This window comes from Jaculus jaculus, chromosome 6, assembly GCF_020740685.1.
Source record: "Jaculus jaculus isolate mJacJac1 chromosome 6, mJacJac1.mat.Y.cur, whole genome shotgun sequence".
In the NCBI taxonomy this organism is placed as follows: Eukaryota; Metazoa; Chordata; class Mammalia; order Rodentia; family Dipodidae; genus Jaculus; species Jaculus jaculus.
Window position 1 is genome coordinate 99,857,426 of NC_059107.1, and position 23,394 is coordinate 99,880,819.

Genomic DNA, 23,394 nt, shown 5'->3' on the forward strand with positions numbered 1-23,394 from the left:
GCATGCATCTGGAGTTCGTTTGCAGTGGCTGGAGGTCCTGACACACCCATTCTCTCTATCTGCCCCTTTGTCACTCTCAAATAAATAAAAAATAAAATAAAGAGACTGATTGGAAGGGGGGATATGATGGAGAGTAGAGTTTCAAAGGGGAAAGTGGGGGAAGGAGGGAATTACCATGGGATATTGATTATAATTATGGAAGTTATCAAAACAAAAAAACTCCCTCCAGGTGTGATGTGGGGTATGGTGAGAAAAAAATAAATAAAAGAAAAAAATTTACAAGGTAGACAGAAGGGAAAATAAAATGAAAAAGAAATCCTCTTTGATTTAGGGACTGTTCTTATTCAGTCCACCTCCCTCCAAGGTAGGGTCTCACTCTAGCTCAGACTGACCTGGAATTCACTGTCTTCTCAGAGTGGCCTTGAACTCATGGTGATCCTCCTACCTCTGCCTCCTGAGTGCTGGGATTAAAGGCATGGGCCATCACACCCGGCTAGTCTTGGTTTCTTTTCTAGTTGCTGAGTATCTCTACTTACCCGCCCTGAGTTAAGTGTATTCCAGATGTAGTCTCGTAACTTTTCATCTGACACATCTTTACCAACTTCCTTCTGTAGTTGTGTTAGCCAGACAAGTACTTCCTATGAGAGAGGGAAGAAATGTCAGTATGTATGCTGTGGTGGTTTGATTCAGGTGTTCTCCATAAATTTAGGTGTTCTGAATGGTAGGTCCCCCCACTGATGGAGGCAGTGTGTTGTTGGGGGCAGGCTTATGGGTGTTACAGCCAGCGTCCTCTTGTCAGTGTTTTGCACACTCTCCTTTTCTGTTGTCCAGGAGGTGATGTCCACCCTCTGCTGATGTCATCATTTTCCCTGCCATCATGGAGCTTCCCCTTGAGTCTGTAAGCCAAAATGAACCCTTTTTCCCCCCATAAACTGCTCTTGATTGGGTGTTTTCTGACAGCAATGCTAACCTGACTGTAACATATGCCAAGGAGGAAAGGCTAAGTAACAAAAAAATAGTAAGTGAGTAAAAAAAAAAACAAAAAAATCGTAGCAAAAAAAGACTAGTCCTACCTGATTTGCAAGTCCATGCAGAGGCCCTGCTAGCCCATTCATAGCTGCTGCAAAGGACAGGTAAGGGTCTGAAAGGGCACTGCCCACCAAGTGGCTGGTATGGGCACTTACATTGCCACCTTCATGGTCACTGTGGAGAAATGAGAGGGAGAACTTTGCTTTTATTTCATCACATCTCAGCCAATCAGCTGATACTCTGGCTCTTTTAAAAATGATGTCCTAATCTCATTACCGGCTTTTACACCACAGTACCACAGAGCTGAAGTTACTGAACGATAGTGATGCTGTGTGCCCAGCTTCCTAATTCCTGTAGTATGCCAGTATTTGTGTGTGTGTGTGTGTGTGTTAATACTAGCTAACAAGTCCCCCTCCCTACTTGCAGTGTTAGAGATCAAGTGCTAGACAAAAATATTTTACTACTGCCAGGCATGGTGGCACACACCTTTAATCCCAGCACTTGGAAGGAAGAGGTAGGAGGATTGCCAAGAGTTCAAAGCCACCCTGAGACAACATAGTGAATTCCAGGTCAGCCTGAGCTAGTGTGAAACTCTACCTTGAAAACAAAATAAATAAATAAAATAAAAATTCTACTAATGAGATACATTATCTCCAGCCCCTACCCACCAGTTTTAACCACAAAAGCCAGAAGAGGGAGCTCCTGGAAAGCTTACAGAGCATCTAATAAACAAGCACCTCCAGTTTTTAGCATCCTTACAGCAATTTCCCTAGACTCTGAACTTTCCTTTCTTCCCTTTCTTGCCTAGTATCAACCCTATCTCTCTGCTATGACATCATCTGTTCTCAGATGAGATCCTTAAGGAGACTTTTACTTTTTCTACCAATCTTGACATCCGCTGGCTATGGTTGATGAATCTAGCTCACCTGTGGATGGTGAGGTACAAACGCATGAGCTCAGTGAACTGGGCATCAGTATAGCCTAACATGTTGGTGAAATTGTGGGACCAGTCCAACTTTGAGTCAATGGCCCCAATACTGCTTCCTTCCCGGTAAAGATTCCGGTAGATCTTTGCTGCAACACATGGTAGCTTGGCAATCAGGTCCATACAGTCTTCATAAATCAACTGATGAGAGAAAAGGTAAGATGAAGGATAAAGAGATGTAGTTTCCTGCCCCCTACCATGGTAGAGTCTCATTCTAGTACACGCTGACCTGGAACTCACTTTGTAGGCTTTTCAGTGAGGTAGCTTGGCTGCCTTTGAGTCACCCATGCTCCTGTAAGCAATCCCTCCTTCTGCTCTGTAAGTAATCCCTGTAAACTCATAGGTTCATTAAAACTGGTTTTTGTGCAATTGTACTTGGCCAGTCCTGTGGATCCTCTCTGGAATGAACTGATGAGTATTTGAATCTCCTCTGGACAGAAGTTTCTGGTGACAAGGTCATAATTTATTTTCAGACAGTGGTTTGTTCTGGGATCCCACTCTCTGGAATGCTAACTACCTTTCCACTCCTCACACTGCTCAGGTAGCCCAGAACATAACTGATTGGCAATAATCTTCCTAGACTCTATAGTTGTCATTATTATATTATTATAGTTGTCATTCACTAAGGTTTCTCAAAGTTCTCCTTATTTGAAACAGTGGGGGTACTCTGGAGCTAGGGTGAGATTATTCTGAAATTTCTCAGGGACTCTTCATGGAATTGTAGCTTGTGCAACAATAACCAAACAAATTAATTAAAAAAACAAAATTAAGGGCTGGAGAGATGGCTTAACAGTTAAGGTGTTTGCCTGTGAAGCTTAAGGACCCAGGTTCAATTCCTCAGTACCCATGTAAGCCAGATGCACAAAGTGGCTCACGTGTTTGGAGTTCCTTTGCAGTGAGTGACTGGAGGCCCTGGAGTACTCATTCACTCTCCTTCTCTCTCTAAAAAAAAAAAAAAAAAAAAAAAGAAGCCAGGCAAGGTGGCACACACCTTTAATCCCAGCACTGAGTCTACATGGTGAATTCCAGGTCAGCTTGGGCTAGAGGAATAACCTACTTTGAAAAACCAAATAAATAAATAAAAACTTGAAGGCCGAGTAGATGGTTCACCAGTTAAAGACACTTGTTTGCAAAGTTGCAAAGCCCAGTACCCATGTAAATTCAGATGTACAAAGTGGCACATGCTTTTGGAGTGGCCAGTGGCCCTGGTGTACCCATATGTTCTCAAAGAAATAATCTAAAAAAGTAAGCTAGGGCCAGGCGTGCGGTTACAGTGCTTTCCTAAGAAGCCCAAGGACCCCTGTCCTCACATAAGCCAGATGCATGTGATTGGAGTTCATTTGCTCTCTCTGGCTCTTTCTCTTTATCCCTTTAAAATACATAAATGAAGGGCTAGAGAGATGGCTTAGTGGTTAAATGCTTTCTTGTGAAGTCCAAGGACCATAGTTCAAAACTTGATTCCCCAGTAAACCAGATGCACAAGGTGGCGCATGCTCTGTAGTTTATTTGCAGTGGCCGGAGGCCCTGGTGCGCCCATTCTCTCTCTCTCTCCTCTTTCTCTCTGTCTGCTGCTCTCAAATAAATAATAAATAAAATTAAAACAAACAATAAATAAACTTTTTTTTTTTTTTAAGCAAGCTAGTTTGGCCAGGCGTGGTGGCACATGCCTTTAATGGCAGCACTTGGGAGGCAGAGGTGGGAGGATCGCTGAGAGTTCAAGGCCACCCTGAGCTAGTGTGATTCTACCTCAGAAAACAAACAAACAAACAAACAAACAAACAAACAACAACAACAAAAAAAAGTAATCTAGGCATGGTTAGGCAAACTCCAAGTTCAAATTATGCAGAACCATGCCTCAAACTAAAATTTTAGGAGCAAAAAAATGTAACTTAATGGAAGAGCACTTGCCTAGCATGAACAGGCCTTGGGTTCAATCCCCAACACTGCAGTATATTAAAAAGGAAAAACAAAGGCTAACTATGTTCTAGTTTCTTTATAATTCCAGTAATGAGCAAATAGCAAACAACCCTACAATGAATTTTTTTGTTTGTTTTTTGAGGTAGGGGCTCACTCTGGCCCAGGATAACTTACAACTCACTATGACCTAGAATTCACCAAGGGTGGCCTCAAACTCACAGTGATTCTCCTCTTACCTGTGTCTCCCAGTGCTGGGATTAAAGGTGTGCCAGCATGCCCTGCTTTACAATATATACATATTTTTGTTCCCGAGGTAGGGTCTCAGTCTAGCCCAGGCTGACCTGGAATTCACTATGGAGTCTCAGGGTGGCTTTGAACTCACCGAGATCTCTGCCTCCCAAATGCTGGGATTACCACCACGACCAGCTTCTACAATGAATTTTATAAAATTATTTTTATTTATTTATTTATTTATTTGGGGGTGGTGGGAGAGAATGGGCATGCCAGGGTCTCCAGCCACTGCAAACTCCAGATGTACATACCACCCTGTGTATCTGGTTTATGTGGGTCCTGGGGAATCAAACCTGGGTTCTTTGGCTTTGCAGGTAAGCACCTTAACTGCTAAGCCATCTCTCCAGCCCTTATTCATGCTAAGCATATGTTCGATTACTGAGCTACAGTACTAGTTTCTAAAACTTTGTTGCTTTACTCAGAGAAGTATGTTCCTAAGAGTTTAGATTTCCTTTTCTTTCTTCACACTGAAGTCCTTTGAAGACCACCAATTGCCCAATCCAAATTTCCTACCTCCCAGTACTTGGTTCGGTGGACACCCTCAGAATATGCCCGGGCAAAGTTACTTTCACTGTTGAGGGCTGTAATGGCTGCACTGAGCTGAGACATTGGGTGTAGGTTGTTAGGAAAGTTGTCCAGCATGGTGACCACATGAGAAGGCAGAGCTGCTCTTTTTGCCCACTCCTGTGAGAGCCAAGATACCTGTCAAAAAGGAAACAGTGCTCAGGATACTAGCGAAAATAGGAAGGGTAAAATAAAAGAACATTGATACCTGAGTAAAGAAAACCCAAGAAGGCTGGAGAGATGGCTTAGCAGTTAAGGTGTTTGGCCTGCAAAGTCTAAGGATCCAGGTTCAATTCCCCAGTACCCACATAAGCCAGATGCACAAAGTTGTTCATGCATCTGGAGTTCATTTGCAGTGGCTGGAGGCCCTGGTGTGCCCAATCTCTCTCTCTCTCTACCTGCCTCTTCCTCTCTCCCTCCTGGTATATAAATAAATACATAAATAAGTAAGTTAAAAAAAACAAACTGAAAAGCATTCAACACAATCCACATATATTTCCCCTCACTGGAAATTCCATACATGATTCCTATAGGAAGGTCAGGATTGTCTAACAGGGAAAAGGAGGGGACACTGTCTTGTAGTACCTGTTCCTCTGTTGGTATCTGACCAGTTACCAGCAGCCAAAATAAACCTTCAGGCAGGGGTTCTTCTCCACCCTTAGCCTTGGGCAGCAGCTTCTGACATTCAGGTATACTGTGGCCACGGAAACGGATGCCCTTGATGGAGATAAATGAAAATTATAACTCAAGCTAATTAACTTATAAACCATATAGCTAACCGGTAGTACTCATACCAGACTTTTCTTTTTTTCTTTTCTTTTTGGTAGGGTTTCACTCTAGTCCAGGCTGACCTGGAATTCACTACATAGTCTCAGGGTAGACTTAAACTCATGGGGGATCCTTTTACCTCTGCCACCCAAGTGCTGGGATTAAAGGCATGCACCATCACGTGAGCAGCTATATCAGACATTTTAACAAGAACAGAACTTTCAAAGGTTCAATCTACACAATTTACTTTTGCTTTTGTACTCTGATATACTAAAAAGGGAATCTTGGCCTTCAGTTACTCAATACATATCCATTTTATATAGTGTGCTGTTTGGTTTTGGAACTGGTTTGCATGGTTAGATACTCACTGGCAATTAGTGATATACATACATAATTGCATCTTACCTCATCAGGATCAAGAACTGAAGTTTCATATACCAGTCCCTTCATGCCTCTCATGCCACCATACATCTAAAGGATAAAGGAACATGTTCAATAGTCAGAGTAATTCAGGTTACACCTTGTTAAAGCTTCATGGAACCCAGGAGAAGAAATTTATTCTCTGACCTGGACAATTTCTGAGGAGTTTAATTACTAGACTGAATTTAGCAAAGACTACTAATTCTAGAAATAAAAAATGTAAGAGGAGAAATCATTGTTTTTTAAAACATTTCTGCCCCTGTTTGTTTCCTTTTCTTTTTTTAGTTCTTAAGGTACAGTTTCACTCTAGCCCAGACTGACCTGGAATTCACTCTGTATTCTCAGGGTGGCCACGAAATCACGGTGATCCTCCTACCTCTGCCTCCAGAGTACAGGGATTAAAAGGAGTGTGCCACCATGCCCAGCATCCTCCTGTCCATTCTTAACTGCCTCCCCACTCCCAACTGAAGTAAACAGTTCTATCATGGTAAAGGAAAGAAGACAAATGGCTAAAAACTGTTAGCTGAGTGGCTCAACTTCTTAAGGCTAGTTGAAAAGACTTACTAGGGCTATAGTTTAACTAGATGGCTATTATAGCATCAACTCAAAAAACAGTCCTAGCCCCACAGGATGAGGAGTTAGACTCAACTATTACATGTATAGAAAACAACAACCTACTCCCTAATGAGCACTATAAAACCCAACATTTTGCTGCCTAAGGATAGAATGCTTTTGAACAGTCAAGAAAATACTACTTCTATTAGACCACTTCATATTCCCAGTTAAGACACCACAACCCTTACCATGTCCACAGTGATTTGGCCCACCACTGTCTTGCCATGTTGCTGCCTGAAGGTCTTAATTCTGGCCTGCTCTTTAGGTATCAGATTGGCCAGCACATCTTTCAAATTCTAGAAAGAAGCAGAAAGGCTAAGTGATGGTCAGAGAGTTTATGAGGCTTCTTCCTGAAAAGTATGTGAAGACTGCTTTTCAGCATTTAGCTTTCTCTGTCAAATGAAAGAAAAAAAAATTATACAGAGAGAGAAGAGGGAATAGGGAGTTATTATTCAATGAGTTTCATTTTAGGGAGATGAACATGCTCTAGATATGGGCTATGGTGATTACAGAGTAATGCAAACACACATACTACCACTGCACTATGCATTTAAAGCTCTCTGGAGGCTGAGGTAGGAGGATACCTGTGACTTCCAGGCCAGCCTGAGCTACAGTGAGATCCAACCTCAAAAACAAAACAGCAAAAAAATATTAAAATGATGGGCTGGAGATGGCTCTTGCTTATAAAGCCTAAAAGCCTAATAGCCTGGGGTCAATTCCCTAGATCTCATATAAATACAGATGCACAAAGTGGTGCATGTGTCTGGGGTACATTTGCAGTGGCTTCTGCCCTAGTGTGCCCATACTCACTCTGCTTGTCTGCCTCAAATAAATAATTTTTCCCCCTGAGATAGGGTTTTGCACTAGGTAAGGCTGATCTGAAATTCACTATGTACTCTCACAGTAGCCTTGAACTCACGGCGATCATCCTACCTCTGCCTCCTGAGTGATGGGATTAAAGGCGTGTGTCACCATACCTGGCCTAAATTAAAAATAATAATAATCATTAAATTGAGGGCCAAAGAGATGGTTTAGTAGTTAAGGCACTTGCTCCAAAGCCAAAGGATCCAGGTTCGATTCCCTAGGACCCATGTAAGCCAGATGTGCAAGATGATACAAGCATCTAGAGTTCGTTTGCAGCAGCTGGAGGCCCTGGTATGCCCATTCTTTCTCTTACTCTCTAATAAATAAATGAAAATTTAGAAAATTAAAGTGAGCTCAGAGTTCAAGGCCAGCCTGGGCTAGATCAAGACCCTACCTCAAAAATACCAAAAGCTCAAAGATACAGCAGGCTTCTGTAATGCCAGCACAACGACACTGCTCTAACATAGCAGGCTGAGACAGAATTTCATGTAAGCTCATGGTGATTAACAGCAGAGTGAGAATCTAGACCAAAAAACCTGTCTTGGAGTGCTCAGTACTGCAATATCTCTATCACACCTTCCAAGGCTCAGGGTCTACTGTGGAAGAGGTGGTGAAAAGAATGTAAGAGCCAAAGGAAGGGTAGGATTCCTAACAATGTGCTTCCTCACAGTGCCTGACACTACCTCACAAGACCATCATAAGAGGAGGAAAAGACCATGACATCAAAATAAAAGAGAGACTGACTGAGATGGGGAGGGGATATGATGGAGGATGGAGTTTCAAAGGGGAAAGTGGCGGGGGGGAGGGTATTACTATGGGATATCTTTTATAATCATGGAAGTTAATAAAAAAATTAAAAAGAAAAAAATAACAGTCTCAAAATGAGGTGGAGGGTTGAAGAGATGGCTAAGATCCAGGTTCGATTCCCTAGTACCCACACAAGACAGATGCACAAAGTAACACATGCATCTAAAGTTCATTTGTAGTTGGGCTGGAGAGATGATGTAGCAGTTAAGCGCTTGCCTGTGAAGCCTAAGGACCCCGGTTCGAGGCTCGGTTCCCCAGGTCCCACGTTAGCCAGATGCACAAGGGGGCGCATGCGTCTGAAGTTCGTTTGCAGAGGCTGGAAGCCCTGGCGCACCCATTCTCTCTCTCCCCCTCTACCTGTCTTTCTCTCTGTGTCTGTCGCTCTCAAATAAATAAATAAATTAATTAATTAATTAAAGGTAAAGTTCATTTGCAGTGGCTGGAGACCCTGGTAAGCCCACTCTCTCTCTTATCTGCTTCTTCCTCTTTCCCCCTGCCTCTTTCACAAATAAGTAAATAAATAAATAAGCTGGGCATGGTGGTGCACACCTTTAAATAAATAAATAAATAAATAAATAAGCATATATTTTTAATAAAATAGACAGGTGAGGACCAATCCAAATGTCCTCTGACCTCTACATATGCACCGTGACATGTATGTACACACATACAAACAAGTGCACAAATAAGGAATTACAAGTAAATAAGTAATAACAATTACAACAACAATAATAATGGCTATTCCTGGGAGATTTATAATAAATAGGCCAGGCAGTTGCTAAACCCTCTGTCCTAGGATCAGGCTGCCCCAGTGATTTGGGGCTTTTTCTAAACCTTACCGTGGAAGAAGCACTGGCATGGCGGGCAGCAAGGACAAGGCAGGATGCATTCTGCAAGAAAAAAAAAAAAATCCTTACCAAAAATAAAATAAAATCGCAAGCCCGGTGTGGTGGCGCTCGCCTTTAATCCCAACACTTGGGAGGCAGAAGTAGGAGATTGCCATGAGTTCAGCGTCACCCTGAGACTACATAGTGAATTCCAGGTCAGCCTGGACTACAGTGAGACCCTACCCCCGCCAAAAGAAATCCTTATGTAATAACCCTCCCAGTGACTCAACCTGTCTTTTCCTTTCAGCATCTTAGGACAATGTGACATAAAGTTATAACAGGGAGTAAATAGTGCGGAAGAATTCTAATCTGAAAATAGTAGCAGGTTTAACTCTATATAGCCATAGTCACTAGCATTCTGTGAATGTCCCAAAAGAAAACAACTGAGAAAAGTGACTGTTACTTAATTCTGCTGGTAAGATCTCAGCCACGCCTTGTCTTCTAGTAGCACTCAACCTCTCTAGTCTAGGAGCACCTACAGGCAGGAGGCAGCAGCCTTTCACAACAGCACTTCTAAGCCTCCTGTTTTTGTTTTGTTTCTGAGGTAGGGTCATTCTATAGCTCAGCCTGTCCTGGAACTCACAGTGATCTTCCTACCTCAGCCTAAGATTAAAGTCGTGTCACCAAGCCCTGGTCCGCCTACTGTTTTTCTTTTCTTTTTCCCTTGAAGGTAGCATCTCACTCTGGCCCAGGATGACCTAGAACTCACTCTAGTCCCAAGCTGGACTCGGACTCACACTCACAGCAATCCTCCTACCTCTCCATTTGCTGGGATTAAAGGCATGTGCCTGGCTAACTCTACTGGTTTTGAAAGCACAGAAAAGATAATATCTACAAAGAAGCAACTGGCAGAAAACTATTTAAGACAAACAGGGGAAACTAGGCCATACCCACTAAAGACAGATGCACAAACTAATTTGCAGTGGCAGGAAGTCCTGTTGCATCCATTCTTTCTCAAATAAAAAAAAATATTTTGGGCTGGAGAGATGGCTCAGCAGTTAAGGCAAAGCCAACCCAGGTTCTATTTCCCAGTACCCACGTAAAGCAGATGCACAAGGTGCCACATGCACGTTGGGGTTCCTTTGCAGTGGCTGGTGGCCCTGGTGCACCCATTCTCTTTCTCCTGGCCTGTTTCTCTCTTAAATAAAAAAAGAGTTTTTTGGGCTGGAGGGATAGCTTAGTGGTTGAGCGCTTGCCTACGAAGACTAAAGACCCCGGTTCAAGGCTCGATTCCCCAGGACCCCCATTAGCCAGATGCGCAAGGGGGCGCATGCGTCTGGAGTTCGTTTGCAGTGGCTGGAAGCCCTGGCGTGCCCATTCTCTCTCTATATCTGCCTTTCCTTCTCTGTCTGTTTCTCTCTGTCACTCTCAAATAAATAAATGAAAAATTTTAAAAATATATAATTTTTTTAAAAAAAAATAGTTTTTTTGAAGACAGGCATGGTGACAAAGCCTTTAATCCGAGCATTTAGGAGGATCAAGTAGGCGTATTGCTGTGAGTTCCTGGCCAGCCTTAGACTACGTAGTGAATTCCAGGTGTATCTGGGGTAGAGTGAAACTCTCCCTCAAAACAAAACAGAAATAGGTAATTTTTTCCCTTCAAAAAAGTATTAGAGTATCAGATCCAAGGAATAAGTTGCCCTTTCCTGATTGTTTCATTTAGAAAATGAGCCAGTCCAGAAAGTAGCATGGTAGCCCCCTTTAAGAACAAGGGGGTGGGGGCTGGAGAGTGGTTAAGGTGCTTGCCAGAAAAGCCAAGAGACCAAGGTTCAATTCACCAGGACTCATATATGCCTATAAGCCATATGCCCAAGGAGTCACATGCATATGGAGTTCATTTGGAGTGGCTGGCAGACCTGGCACACCCATTCTCTTTCTGCTTCTTTGTCGAATAAAAAGAAGCCAGGCATGGTGGCACACGCCTTTAATCCCAGTACTTGGGAAGCAGAGGTAGGAGGATCACCATGAATTAGAGGCTACCCTGAGACTACATACTGAATTCCAGGTCAGCATGGGCTAATGAGACCCTACCTTGAAAAACTAAACCAACAACCAACCAACAAACAAAAACAACGTGTGTGGTGGTGCACACCTTTAATCCCAACACTTGAGAAGCAGAGGTAGGAGGATCTCCATGAGTTCAAGGCCACCCTGATACTACATAGTAAATTCCAGGTCATCCTTAGCTCAAAAAACAAAAAGGGGACGGGAGAGATGGCTTAGCAGTTAAGTGCTTGCCTGTGAAGCCTAAGGACCCTGGTTCGAGGCTCCATTCCCCAGGACCCACGTAAGCCAGATGTACAAGGGGGCACATGCATCTGGAGTTCGTTTGCATTGGCTGGAGGCCCTGGCGCGCCCATTCTCTCTCTGCTCTTTCTCTTTATTTGAGGTGGTAAAGGTGCTTGAAAAGCCTGATGGCCTGAGACTGATTCCTCAATACTCACATGGCACAAACATCTGAAGTTCATTTGTAGTGAAGTGGCAAGAAGCCTTAGTGTGCCCATTCTCTTTCTGCTTGAAAATAAATAAAATAAAATGTTCAAGGAGCCTGTGCTTTCTGTCTGAGTATATTGGTGAGATGGGAAGAGACTTATCAATTGTGTTGTGCTGTACTACCATTGCTTGAAGATCCTTTAATGGATCAGGACCTCGGACACACAGACAGCTGGTGTGGAGGTACAGCACATGTCACTTGGGGATTATGGATCTGGTTGAGAAGAGTCTCTAAATCACACTGAACTATGTATAGACCAATGTGTTTGAGACATCTGCCCATGTAACCTAGCTCAGAAAGTGAGAGACGTGTACTGAAAATTTGTAACTCCAACTACATTGGTTCCCAGGATATATAGCACATTACCCAAGAATCTACAATGATGTTAAGAACACCTGCATTTGCTAAGTAACTATATCTGTAATCTTATTTTGTGTCTAATACACAGCTGTTTCACACCTAATGGATTTGGTGATACAATCTTTTGTTGTTGTTGTTGTTTCTGAGGTAGGGTCTCACTCTAGCCCAGACTAACCTGGAATTCACTATGCTGCCTCTTGAGTGCTGGGATTAAAGTCATGTGCCACCATGCCTGACTTTTTCTTTCTTTCTTTTTTTTTCTTGCGGTAGAGCCTCCCTTTCTAGCCTAGACTAACCTGGAATTCTCTATGTAGTCTCAGGGTGACCTCGAACTCACCGTGATCTCCTACCTCTGCCTCCCAAGTGTTGGGATTAAGCCACCATGCCTGGCTTGGAGATACAAACTTTCTTTCTTTCCTTCCTTCCTTTCTTTCTAGGCAAGCCCAACATACTGATCTTCTTTTTATGTGAGAAGGGGGGGGGAAGGGGAAAGAATTGGCACGCCAGGGCAATCGAACTCCAGATGCAAGTGCCACCTTTATGTGCGACCTTGCACTCTTGCTTCATTTTGTGTGCCTGGCTTACGTGGGACCTTAAGTCAAACATGGGTCCTTAAGCTTCACAGGCAAGTGTCTTAACTGCTAAGCCTCCTTTCCAGCCTAAAACAAACTTAAAATTACAGATCAAGCCAACCATGATGGTACACACCTTTAATTATAGCACTCAAGAGGCTGAGGTATGAAGAATGCTGTGAGTTTGAGGCCAGCCTGAGATAACATAGTGAATTCCAGGTCAGCCTGGGTTAGAGTAAGAACCTACCTTGAAGAATTTAAAAAAAAAAAAAAGAAGAGGAAAAGATGATGACATCAAAATAATAGACAATGGTTGATAGGGGGAGGGGATATGATGGAGAGTGGAGTTGCAAAGGCAAAGTGGGGGGAGGGAATTAATTGGTTTAAATGGTTTATTGTCTATAATTATGGAAACTGTCAATAAAAATATCAAAACCAAAAACTCAGAGCTGAGAAAAGTTGACTCTGGAGTGCTCAACACTAAATGAAGTATCTGTATTACCCCTCCAAGGTTCAGGGAATAATGTGGAAGAGGGAACAGAGAAAATATAAGAGGCAGAGGATGGGAAGAAGAGCTGGGATGGGAAGAAGGCATGACATGACTGTTGCTTTTATGACCTCATAGTGACTGTCAGAACTTGCACAGGGCCCACACAATACTGGGCCTATCAACATCCCATCACAGATGATGGAGTAGGGCACGAGGCTCCATCCTTCCCAGAGAGAGGAGTTGAGGCCATTAATGGAGTGGGAAACATTCTGTGCAGCAGCATAGCCACTGGAAGGACCTGTGCCCATGCAGGTAACCCTAGTTCAACTCACTTGAAGAGGGGCTTCTTTGAAAGAAGTTGTTCAGTAGAAGCGGAATGGGGAGGAAGGGCAAGAGAAAGTAATGAGAGCAACTGTAATCAAAATACATATATACATGTACAAAAATTGTCAGTAAAATTTTTAAAAAGAAAAAATTACAGATCAGTATAGAGCTGGTCAGAGGAAAAACTAGAAACCCAGTAGCATTTTTTTTTTAAATTAAAAAAAAAAATTAAACTGTCTTTGAGAGAGAGGGGCAGATAGAGAGAAAATAGGTGTGCTAGGACCTTCAGCTGCTGCAAACTGCATGTACCACCATGTGCATGAGGATTATGTAGGTCCTGGGGAATTGAAGCTGGATCCCTTGGCTTTGCAGGCAAGCACCTTAACCACTAAGCCATCTCTCTAGCCCTTATGTTTATTTTACTTGAGAAAGGGGGAGGGAGGAAGGGGGGAGAGAATGGGCAGATCAGGGCCTCCAGCCACTGCAAACTCCAGACATATGTGCTACCTTGTGCATCTGGCTTACATGGGTCCTGGGGAATTGAACCTGGGCCTGTAGGCTTTGCAGCCAAGCCATCCCTCCAGCCCCCTTATTTTAAAAAATATATATTTTATTTATTTATTTGAGAGAATGAAGCAGAGAGAGAGAGAATGGACACGCCAGGGACTCCAGCCATTGCAAACAAACTCCAGATGCATAAGCCCCCTGTGTATCTGGCTTACATGGGTCCTGGAAAATTGGACTGGGATCCTTTGGCTTTGCAGTCAAATGCCTTAACCACTAAGATTCCTCTTCGGCCCCCAGCCCCTTTTTTATTAAATTTTATTTTATTATTATTAGAGAGAGAGAGAAAAATGGGCATACCAGGGCCTCCAGCCACTGCAAATGAGCTCCAGATGCATGCGCCACCTTATACATCTGGTTTACGTGGGTATTGGGGAATCAAACTTGGGTCCTTAGGATTCACAGGTAAGTGCCTTAACCTCTAACCCATCTCTCCACAGTTGTTAACTCACTGGCTACAATCCCAGTCAAGTCATTAAACCTTTCATTGCCTTACTTTCCTTTTTTCCATTGAAACAGTGTCTCTCTAGACCAGGTTGTCCTTAACTTCTGTAGTTCAGGCTAGTCTCTAACTCATTAACAGCCTCCTAATTCACCCTCCCAGGTGTTAGGATTAAAAGCATGTACTGCCAGGCATAGTGAGTGGCACATGCCTTTAATCCCAGCACTTGGAGGCAAAGGTAGGAGGATTGCCCTAAGTTTGAGGCCCCTCTGAGATGACATAATTAATTCCAGGTCAGCCTAGGCTAGAATGAAACCCTACCTCAAAAAAAAAAGAAGAAAGGGCTGGGGAAACTGCTTAGTAGTTAAGGCCTACGAAGCCTAAGGACCCTGGTTCAATTCCCCAGGACCCATGTAAGTCAGATACACAAGGGGGCACATGCGTCTGGAGTTCATTTGCAGTGGCTGGAGGCCCTGGTGTGCCCATTCTCTCTCTCTCTCTGCCTCTTCCCCTCTCTCAAATAAATAAATTAAAATATTAAGAAAAACAAACCAACAACAGCATTGTGGTAGACAGCTTCAGGTCACTAAAATGAACTTCTAGACCAGGCACAGTTATGGAAGAAAGGATAGTAATTGAAGCTTACAGACCCAAGGGAAGTTCCCTAATAGCAGAAGAAGCTGGCCCTCTCATAGGACCAAGCAGAGAGAGAGAGAGAGATGCTCCAACACCAAAAAATAAATCAGGCCGGGCGTGGTGGCGCACGCCTTTAATCCTAGCACTCGGGAGGCCGAGGTAGGAGGATCGCTGTGAGTTCAAGACCACCCTGAGACTACAGAGTTAATTCCAGATCAGCCTGGACCAGAGTGAGACCCTACCTCGGAAAAAAAAAAAAAAATCAGTACAAAACAAAACCAAAAGCCATACCACACAGCACACTTCAGGAACTCCCAGTGGAACTCAGACACTTTGCAAATCTTTAATTTGGCATTTCAAATTCACCACACCTTAGGGCTAGACCCTAAAACCTGCCAGGTAACGCCTCTTCCACCCAGGTGGCTGAAGATCTAAATTACAAACTGAAAGAAAATCCTGAATGCACATTTCTGGTGTCAGAGGACAGCGCTTGACCAGTTCTCCTGGCAATGGGTGCTGCTCTCATGAACAGTAAAAGAAAAAAAACCATGCTCCTACAGAAATCTAATGAACAGAAGTGGCCAAGGGGCTTGGCACCCTCACTGAGTTTCAGTTCTAGATGTGCACTCCACCCCAGCTGGCGATAATCACCAATTACTATTCTTGGCCCTCTCTCTAGTGCCCATTTTCTTCCCTCCTTGACAAGCTTGCTGTCTTTTAATTAAATGAGGGCATTTGTGAATTTTTTTTAAAAAATTAAATTAAAAAAGAAAACAACTTCCTTCGGCATTTATTCACAAGGAGAACTCACCTGTGCTCATTGGTTGGGGGAATAAGGACGTGGAGCCAATATACTTCCCTCACCAGCTCCAGATATACTTAAACATGCAAGCAAACAAATGTCCTAGGATCCACAAAACAATTCTAGAAATGCGTCATCAGTGACAACAATTACTTATCCCGCCTAATATCCTCATTATCACTAAGGCAGGTATGTGTGTATGTGTGTGTGTGTGTGTGTGTGTGTGTTATAATGCCTAAGTCACTCTATTAAGTGTTTACATCATAAAGCACTGTATTTTGAGGAGTGAAGAGCTCTAACTATGGCAAGTTAGCAGAGGTGGCTGGACCACTATCCAGGCAGTCCATCTTTCAGATTGGACTCATTTTCCACAGCGAAGCAGGGGGCACATACACAGTGCAATTATGGGACCCTAAGTAACAAACCACATGGGAAACATCCCAACATGCAAGTATGTAAGCACCACGTTGGTTGGTGATGGGCCTGGTCCTCGAAGATGGCACATAGTTTGGAGGGAAAACGATGACAAGACAGAACTACACCAGCACAGGCAAATTATAGTGCAAGCAAGGACAGAAAAGGCAAAGCCAACCTAAGAAAACTGAACTGTCCCGAGAAAACCCAAATGAACTGGAACTCTGCAGGCAGAAGGGAGATCACTGAGGCTGAGGAAAAGCAGTGCAACAAACATGAAGGTAGACAGAGAAAGGCAAGTTCAAGGAACTACATGTAGTTTTGTATGGCAGGACCAAGATGTTCTTGTGGGGATAATGTAGATGCAAGGGGACACAAGATCCATGAAGTTCAGGGTGCTATTGTAGGAGCTTCCAGCAAGATGGAATACACATTGCCCTTGATTCTTCTTCCTGAATACAAGTAAAAACTCTGAAAGGTGGAGAGAAGCAGCACCCTGGCTAGGACTTCGGGATCCAAAGAAGCACATGGCAGAGAGTTAATTCCTGGGTTTTCTTTCTTTCTTTCTTTTTAAAAATATTTTATTTTTGGTGACTGGAGAGATGGCTTAGCGGTTAAGGCGCTTGCCTGCAAAGCCCAAGGACCCAGGTTCATTTCCCCAGGACCTATGCAAGCCAGATGCACAAAGGGGCATATGCATCTGGAGTTTGTTTACAGTGGCTGGAGGCCCTGGTGTACCCATTCTCTCTCTCTTTCTCTGTCAAATAAATCAATAATAAATATTTTCAAAAAATATTTTTTTGTGTGTGGGTTTTGGATGCAACGTCTGTGGCAGCCGACGGCATGAACTAAAGTTCTCACCTAATGGTATCATCATCACGCAGTGCACAATCATTTATTGATGTTATTCAGGGACCAGGGCTTGAGCAGGGGAGGGCTTGTTTTATTGACATAACCACAGCATGCTAATGGGGCACACCATTGACTTCATTTGTACTTAGTTATGTTGGTCAGTATAAGAGGATACATTTTGGGGTTTGTCATTCTTGAGTGGAATGCTGGTTTTAAGTAAAGAAAGTCAAATGATTCATTAATCTGCTCATGGGTTGCCTAAGCTTTTTAACATAAAAAAATGAATATATATATTTTGTTTTTTATTTATTTGAGAGAGAGAATGAGCACACCAGGGCCTCTAGCCACTACAAACAAACTCTAGACACATGCGTTACCTTGTGCATTTGGCTTTATGTGGGTACTGGGGAATCGGACCGGGTCCTTTGGCTTTGCAGGCAAGCACCTTAACTGCTGAGCCATCTCTCAAGCCCCAAGTCAGAAAAATTTTAAAGGTAGCAATTTATCTTGAAAACCACTACTCCACAGTTAGGGTGCTTGCCTGAAAAGCCTAATAACCGGGGTGCAATTCGCCAGTACCAACAGAAAGCTAGATACATAAAGTGGCACACACATCTGGAGTTTGGCTGCAGTGCTTAGAGACCCTGCCATGGCCATTTCCACTCTCTCTTCCACTCTCTCTCTGCTTGCAAATAAATATATATATATTTTTAAAGTGGGTGCTGGAGAGATCGTTTAGCAGTTAAGGCACTTGCTGTGAAGCCTAAGGACTTTGGTTCACAACCCCCCCCCCCTCAACCCATGTAAGTCAGGTACACAAGGTGATGCCTAAGCCCAAGGTGGTGCACACATCTGACGTGGAATTTGAATGCACTGGCTAGAGACCCTGGCGTGCCAATTTTCTCTCTCACATGAAAAAATAAAAAAGTAAACATTTAAAACTGTTGTTAATTTAAAATATTTTTGGCGGGGGGGAGGGGTTGGAGTTAGCAGTTAAGGCACCTGCCTGTGAAGCCAGGTTCAATTTCCCAGGTCCCATGTAAACCAGATGTACATCGTGGCACATGCATCTGGAGTTCGTCTGCAGTGGCTAGAGGCCCTGGTGTGCCCATTCTCTCTGTCTCTGTCCCTCTGTCTCAAGTAAATAAATGAGGATTAAAAATTTTTCTTTTTAATATGGAACACTTCACAAATTTGTGTAATCCTTGAGCAGGGGTCATGCTAATCTCTGTATCCTTCCAATTTTAGTATGTGTGATGCCAAAGCAAACACATTTTTTAAAATTTTTGTTAATTTATTTGAAAGATAAAGAGGCAGAGAAAGAGACAGAGCGGGCACACCAGGGCCTCTAGCCACTGCAAACGCGATGCATGTGCCACTTTGTGAAGGTTGTTCTTTTTTTTTGGTTTTCAAGGTAGGGTCTCATTCTAGCCCAGGCTGACCTGGAATTCACTGGGTAGTTTCAGGCTGCCTCAAACTCACGGCAATCCTACCTCTGCCTCCCGAGTGCTGGGATTAAAGGTGTACCCCACCACGCTGGGCCCTGTTGTTAATTCTAAGGGTCAATTTGAGAGTATGGATAAAAATGCCTAAGGTATGGCAGTGCACATCTTTAATCCCAGCATTCAGGAGGCAGAGATAGAAGGATCGCTGTGAGTTTCAGGGTCAGCCTGGGCTAAAGTGAGACCCTACCTCATACCCTCCCTTACCTCACACCTCAAAAAGTCCTAAACTGGCTTTGGTGGTTCATGCCTTTAATCCCAGCACTTAAGAGGATCATTATGAGTCAGAGGCCAGCCTAGCCTACACAAGTGATTTCCAGGTTATTCTAGGCTAGTGAGTGTGTTTTCAGAAGGTTAAATAGCATTGGGGTCCAAGTGGACTAAGTGTAAGGGTCCACCTATCATGTAGACATGAACTACATCTGGCCATCAACTGGGGAGGGCACCCAGACAAAGCCAGAGTAGGTAAGTCAATGCCACCCAACTCCTGCTAGCTTAGACACACAAGCTCTAGGTTCTGTGACCATTGAACATTAGGACCAACACCCTAAGCTTCTCAGGTTCTCTGACTTGGTCTGAGAGGTATATACCACTAGCTTTGCTGGTCTTAAAGCCTCTAGACTTAGACTGAGACACATTACTAAGATTTCAAGGTCTCTAGTTTGCAAACAGCTTGTGGTAGGAATTCTCAGCCTCCATAATTATTTGAGCCAATTTTCCTAATAGCTACTCTTTCATATCTCTCTCTCTCTGGTTTTTTTGTTGGTTTTTTTTTTAATTTTTATTTATTTATTTTATTTGACAGCGACAGACACAGAGAGAAAGACAGATAGAGGGAGAGAGAGAATGGGCGTGCCAGGGCTTCCAGCCTCTGCAAACGAACTCCAGATGCGTGCGCCCCCTTGTGCATCTGGCTAACGTGGGACCTGGGGAACCGAGCCTCGAACCGGGGTCCTTAGGCTTCACAGGCAAGCGCTTAACCGCTAAGCCATCTCTCCAGCCCTCTCTCTGGTTTTTCTTTTCTTTCTTTTTCCTTTTTTTCTTTGAGAGAAAGAGGCAGAAAGAGGGAGAGAGAGAATGGGCATGACAGGGCCTCCAGCCACTGGAAACAAACTCTGGACGCACGCACCCTTTTGTGCATATGGAATATGTGGGTCCTGGGGAATCGAACCTAGTCCTTTGGTTTTGCAGGCAAATGACCTAACCTCTAAGCCATCTCTCCAGCTCTTTTTTCAGGTTCAAGGTAGGGTCTTACTCAAGGCCAGGCTGACCTGGAATTCACTATGCAGTTTCAGGGTGGCCTTGAACTCATGGCAATCCTTCTACCTCTGCCTTCTGAGTGCTGAAATTAAAGGCATGAGCCACTACACCTGGCTCGTATATATACACATTTTTGTTTTTCAAGATAAGGTCTCACTCTAGCTCAGGCTGACCTGGAATTCACTATGTAGTCTCAGGATCACCATGAATTCAAGGCAACCCTTGAGATTACATAGAGAGTTCCAGGTCTGCCTATTTAAAAAAAAAAAAAATTAGAAGCTGGACGTGGTGGTGCATACCGTTAGTCCCACCATTCAGGAGGCAGAGGTAGAAGAATAACTGAGTTTTAGGACAACCTAGGACTACAGAGTGAGATTCTAACTCAGGGGAGAAAGAGGCTCTTGCCATTCAGTCAGTCAAGCCAGGTGTGGTGCTACAAGAAACAGAGGTAGGAGGATTGCCATGAGTTCAAGGCCACCCTGAGACCACAAAGTGAATTCCAGGTCAGGCTGGCCTAGAATGAGACCTTACCTCAAAAAAAAAAAAAAAAAAAAGAAAAGCCAGGGCTGGAGACATGGCTTAAACAGTTAAGGGGCTTGCATGCAAAGTCTAAGGACCCAGGTTTAATTCCCCAGTTCCTATGTAAGCTAGATGCACAAGGTGGTCCATATATCTGGAGTTCATTTGCAGTGGCCATTCCCTTTATCTGCTTCTCACTAATAAATAAAATTAAAAAAAAAAAAAGCCAGGCATGGTGACACACAACTTTAATCCCAGCTAATTGGGAGGCAGAAGTAGGAGGATCACTGAGTTCAAGGCCAGCCTGAGACTACATAGTGAATTCCAGGTCAGCCCGGGCTAGAATGAAACCCTACCTTGAAAATCTAAAATGTCAAGCCAGAAGAAAGGGGAAATGGGCTCTTGTAGACCAGACAGACTGTCCTTGAACTTGATATTCAGCCAAGGATCTCATTCAACTCCTGACTGGACCCAATTTCCTTTTTAAGGATTTCTTGGCCAAGAAGGGAGGAGTCTCAGGGAGAGAAAACAAATTTAACTTTAAGATATCTGTCAGTAGAGCAGACAAAGGACACTTTAGGACTCCTCACCTAAGACCACACACCTCCATTCAGATATCCACTGGCTGCAACATTAAGTTGTGGAATGGTTGTGTACCATATGAACAGGTTATACTGATTGGACAGATTAAAAACTTCTGAGTCATCCTTGAACCTCCACCTCCCAGCTCCTCCAATGCTGGAGGTGTGTCAGCAGGGATTTTGGCTTCTGGTTCCAAGTTATAAGTCAAGTCACCTTCCTGGAACAGCAGCTGTCAGGTAACCTCACTCAATAGGTCAGTTCCTTCATAGGGAAAGCTGGTGAGCTGGTTCCAAAGACAAAAGCCTGGGTCACATGGCTTTTGACAGCCAAGATTCTCTATAGGGTGTAAATGGGAGCACCAGGATGTTGCAATAAGGTTCGCATTGCTGGCAGAAGTCACCCAACCAAGAGCAGCTTTTGGGGAAAAAAAAATAAAGTGTTTATTTTGGCTTACAGACTCGAGGGGAAGCTCCACGATGGCAGGGGAAAATGACAGCATGAGCACAGGGTGGACCATAGATAGCAACAGGAGAGTGTGCCAAACATGCCAAGGGGACACTGGTTATAACACCCATAAGCCCACCCCCTACGAGACACTGCCTTCAGGAGGCACCAATTCCCAAATCTCCATCAGCTGGGAACCTAGCATTCAGAACACCTAAATTTATGGAGCACACCTGAATCTAACCACCATACAGGACCTTTCAAACATCACTTGCTACTGCTCCTTGCCATACCTCCAGTGAGTCTGTCACTTAGTAATGTCTTCCTTTTTATTTCCTGTGCATCTGCAAAGTGGTGTATGTGAGATATTTCCACATGTGTATGCCCTTGCAATGCAGCAGGGAGTGCTCTCTTCTGCAGGCTCTTATTTGAGCTGAAGTCTTTCTTCACTGAAACTGGAGTTTGCTGTTTTTCTGGAGCTAGGGTGATTCCCTGGTGTGTGCACACTACTGTGGGACAGAGGTCATAGGTGTACATGTCCATGCCAAGCTGTTTACATGGGATCTAGACATTCAAACTCTGGCCCTCATGCTTGCACAGAAAGCACAAAACCACTGAGCCAACTCTTCAGTCTCCCTCCAGTTGCTTTTTAAGACAGGGTCTCACGTAGCCCAGGCTGGTCTTGAACTCTCCATGTACCTGAGGATGACCTTAAACTCATGATCATCCTGTCTCCCCATGTCCCTCTTAAGTCCTGGGATTAGGTTTATAGCACACCTGTCTGTTTTGAGACAAGGTCTATGTTGCTCAGGCTGATGTGAAACTCATTAGAGCGCAAGCTAGCCTTTAACCTGTGATCCTTGGACTCCTGAATGCTGAGATTAAAGACATGCACCACACCTGACAAGACAAGTTTCTCGAGTCTCCATTCTGAGGGCTTCATCCTACATATCCGGAGCTCCAACATTAAAAACTTGAGAGGGCTAAAGAGATGGCTTAGCAGTTAAGGTGTTTGCCTGTGAAACCTAAGGACCCAGATTCAATTCCCCAGTACCACATGCTCAATGTGATGCATGCATCTGGAATTCCTATGCAGTGGCTAGAGGCCCTGGTGTGCTCAATCTCTATCTGCCTTTCCTTTTTCAAATAAATAATAAGAAAGACAAACAGACAGACAGACTTGAGCCGGGTGTGATGGCACATGCCTTTAATCGCAGCACTAGGAAGGCAGAGGTAGGAGGATCACCCATGAGGTGCAGGCCACCCTGAGACTACATAGCAAATTCTAGGTCAGCCTGAGCTGCAGTGAAACCCTGTCTTGAATAGGAGCACATCCCACTAGTCACCAGTTGAAAACACCTTGAGCTAGAACTGCCCCCCAATGCAGAAGGAACAATTTGCACTAAGAGAAAAATGAGCTGCTCTCAACCTTGACCAGTTTCTTTTTGAAGTGGGCAGTAGTTAATGCAGGCAGGCACAGCTGGCATGATCAGATTAAGTAACTACTTTGTGCTCAGCTCAACCCTAGAGGGAATATCACCTCCTCCAAAGCTCAGCCCAAGAACTTTGCAGAAATGGGTATTGACAGAATGTAAGGGCTGGAGGATGGAGAACAGTGCTGTGGAGCGCCATTCTGGAGATGACATGGCCCTTAACATTCATGAACTCACGGCAGCTATGACTTTGCACAAAATTGAGCCATCATTTCCGTCATGGATGGAGGAGGAGCTCATGAGATCCCATTCCCTCCTAGCTACAGGCAATTAAAGATATCTGGGGGCGGGGGGAACTGGAGGGATGGCTTAGCGGCTAAGGCATTTGCCTGCAAAGCCAAAGGACCCAGGTTCGATTCCCCAGGGCCCACATTAGCCAAATGCACAAGGGGGAGCACGCGTCTGGAGTTTGTTTGCAGTGGCTGGAGGACCTGGCATGCTCATTCTCTCTCTCTCCCTCTTTCTCTGGCAAAAAATTGCTGGGGAAGTTCAGGTTA

The 23,394-nt window shown here is 44.0% G+C and overlaps 1 protein-coding gene and 1 non-coding gene across 2 annotated transcripts in view; both read right to left on the reverse strand.

Moving 5' to 3' along the window:
* Positions 1 to 23,394, reverse strand: part of Cs (citrate synthase) — a 35,607-nt gene that overhangs the window by 4,567 nt on the left and 7,646 nt on the right. Inside the window, exons 2-9 of the mRNA XM_045152118.1 lie at positions 9,100 to 9,150; positions 6,778 to 6,885; positions 5,960 to 6,025; positions 5,372 to 5,503; positions 4,736 to 4,924; positions 1,956 to 2,155; positions 1,074 to 1,203; positions 537 to 638 (exon numbers count right to left, since the gene is read on the reverse strand). Coding sequence (XP_045008053.1) covers positions 537 to 638; positions 1,074 to 1,203; positions 1,956 to 2,155; positions 4,736 to 4,924; positions 5,372 to 5,503; positions 5,960 to 6,025; positions 6,778 to 6,885; positions 9,100 to 9,150 — 978 coding nt within the window. The remainder of the gene's footprint in view (positions 1 to 536; positions 639 to 1,073; positions 1,204 to 1,955; positions 2,156 to 4,735; positions 4,925 to 5,371; positions 5,504 to 5,959; positions 6,026 to 6,777; positions 6,886 to 9,099; positions 9,151 to 23,394) is intronic.
* LOC123461872 lies at positions 18,268 to 18,369 on the reverse strand. Its single transcript, XR_006637931.1, has one exon. It is a non-coding gene; the product is annotated as a U6 spliceosomal RNA (small nuclear RNA).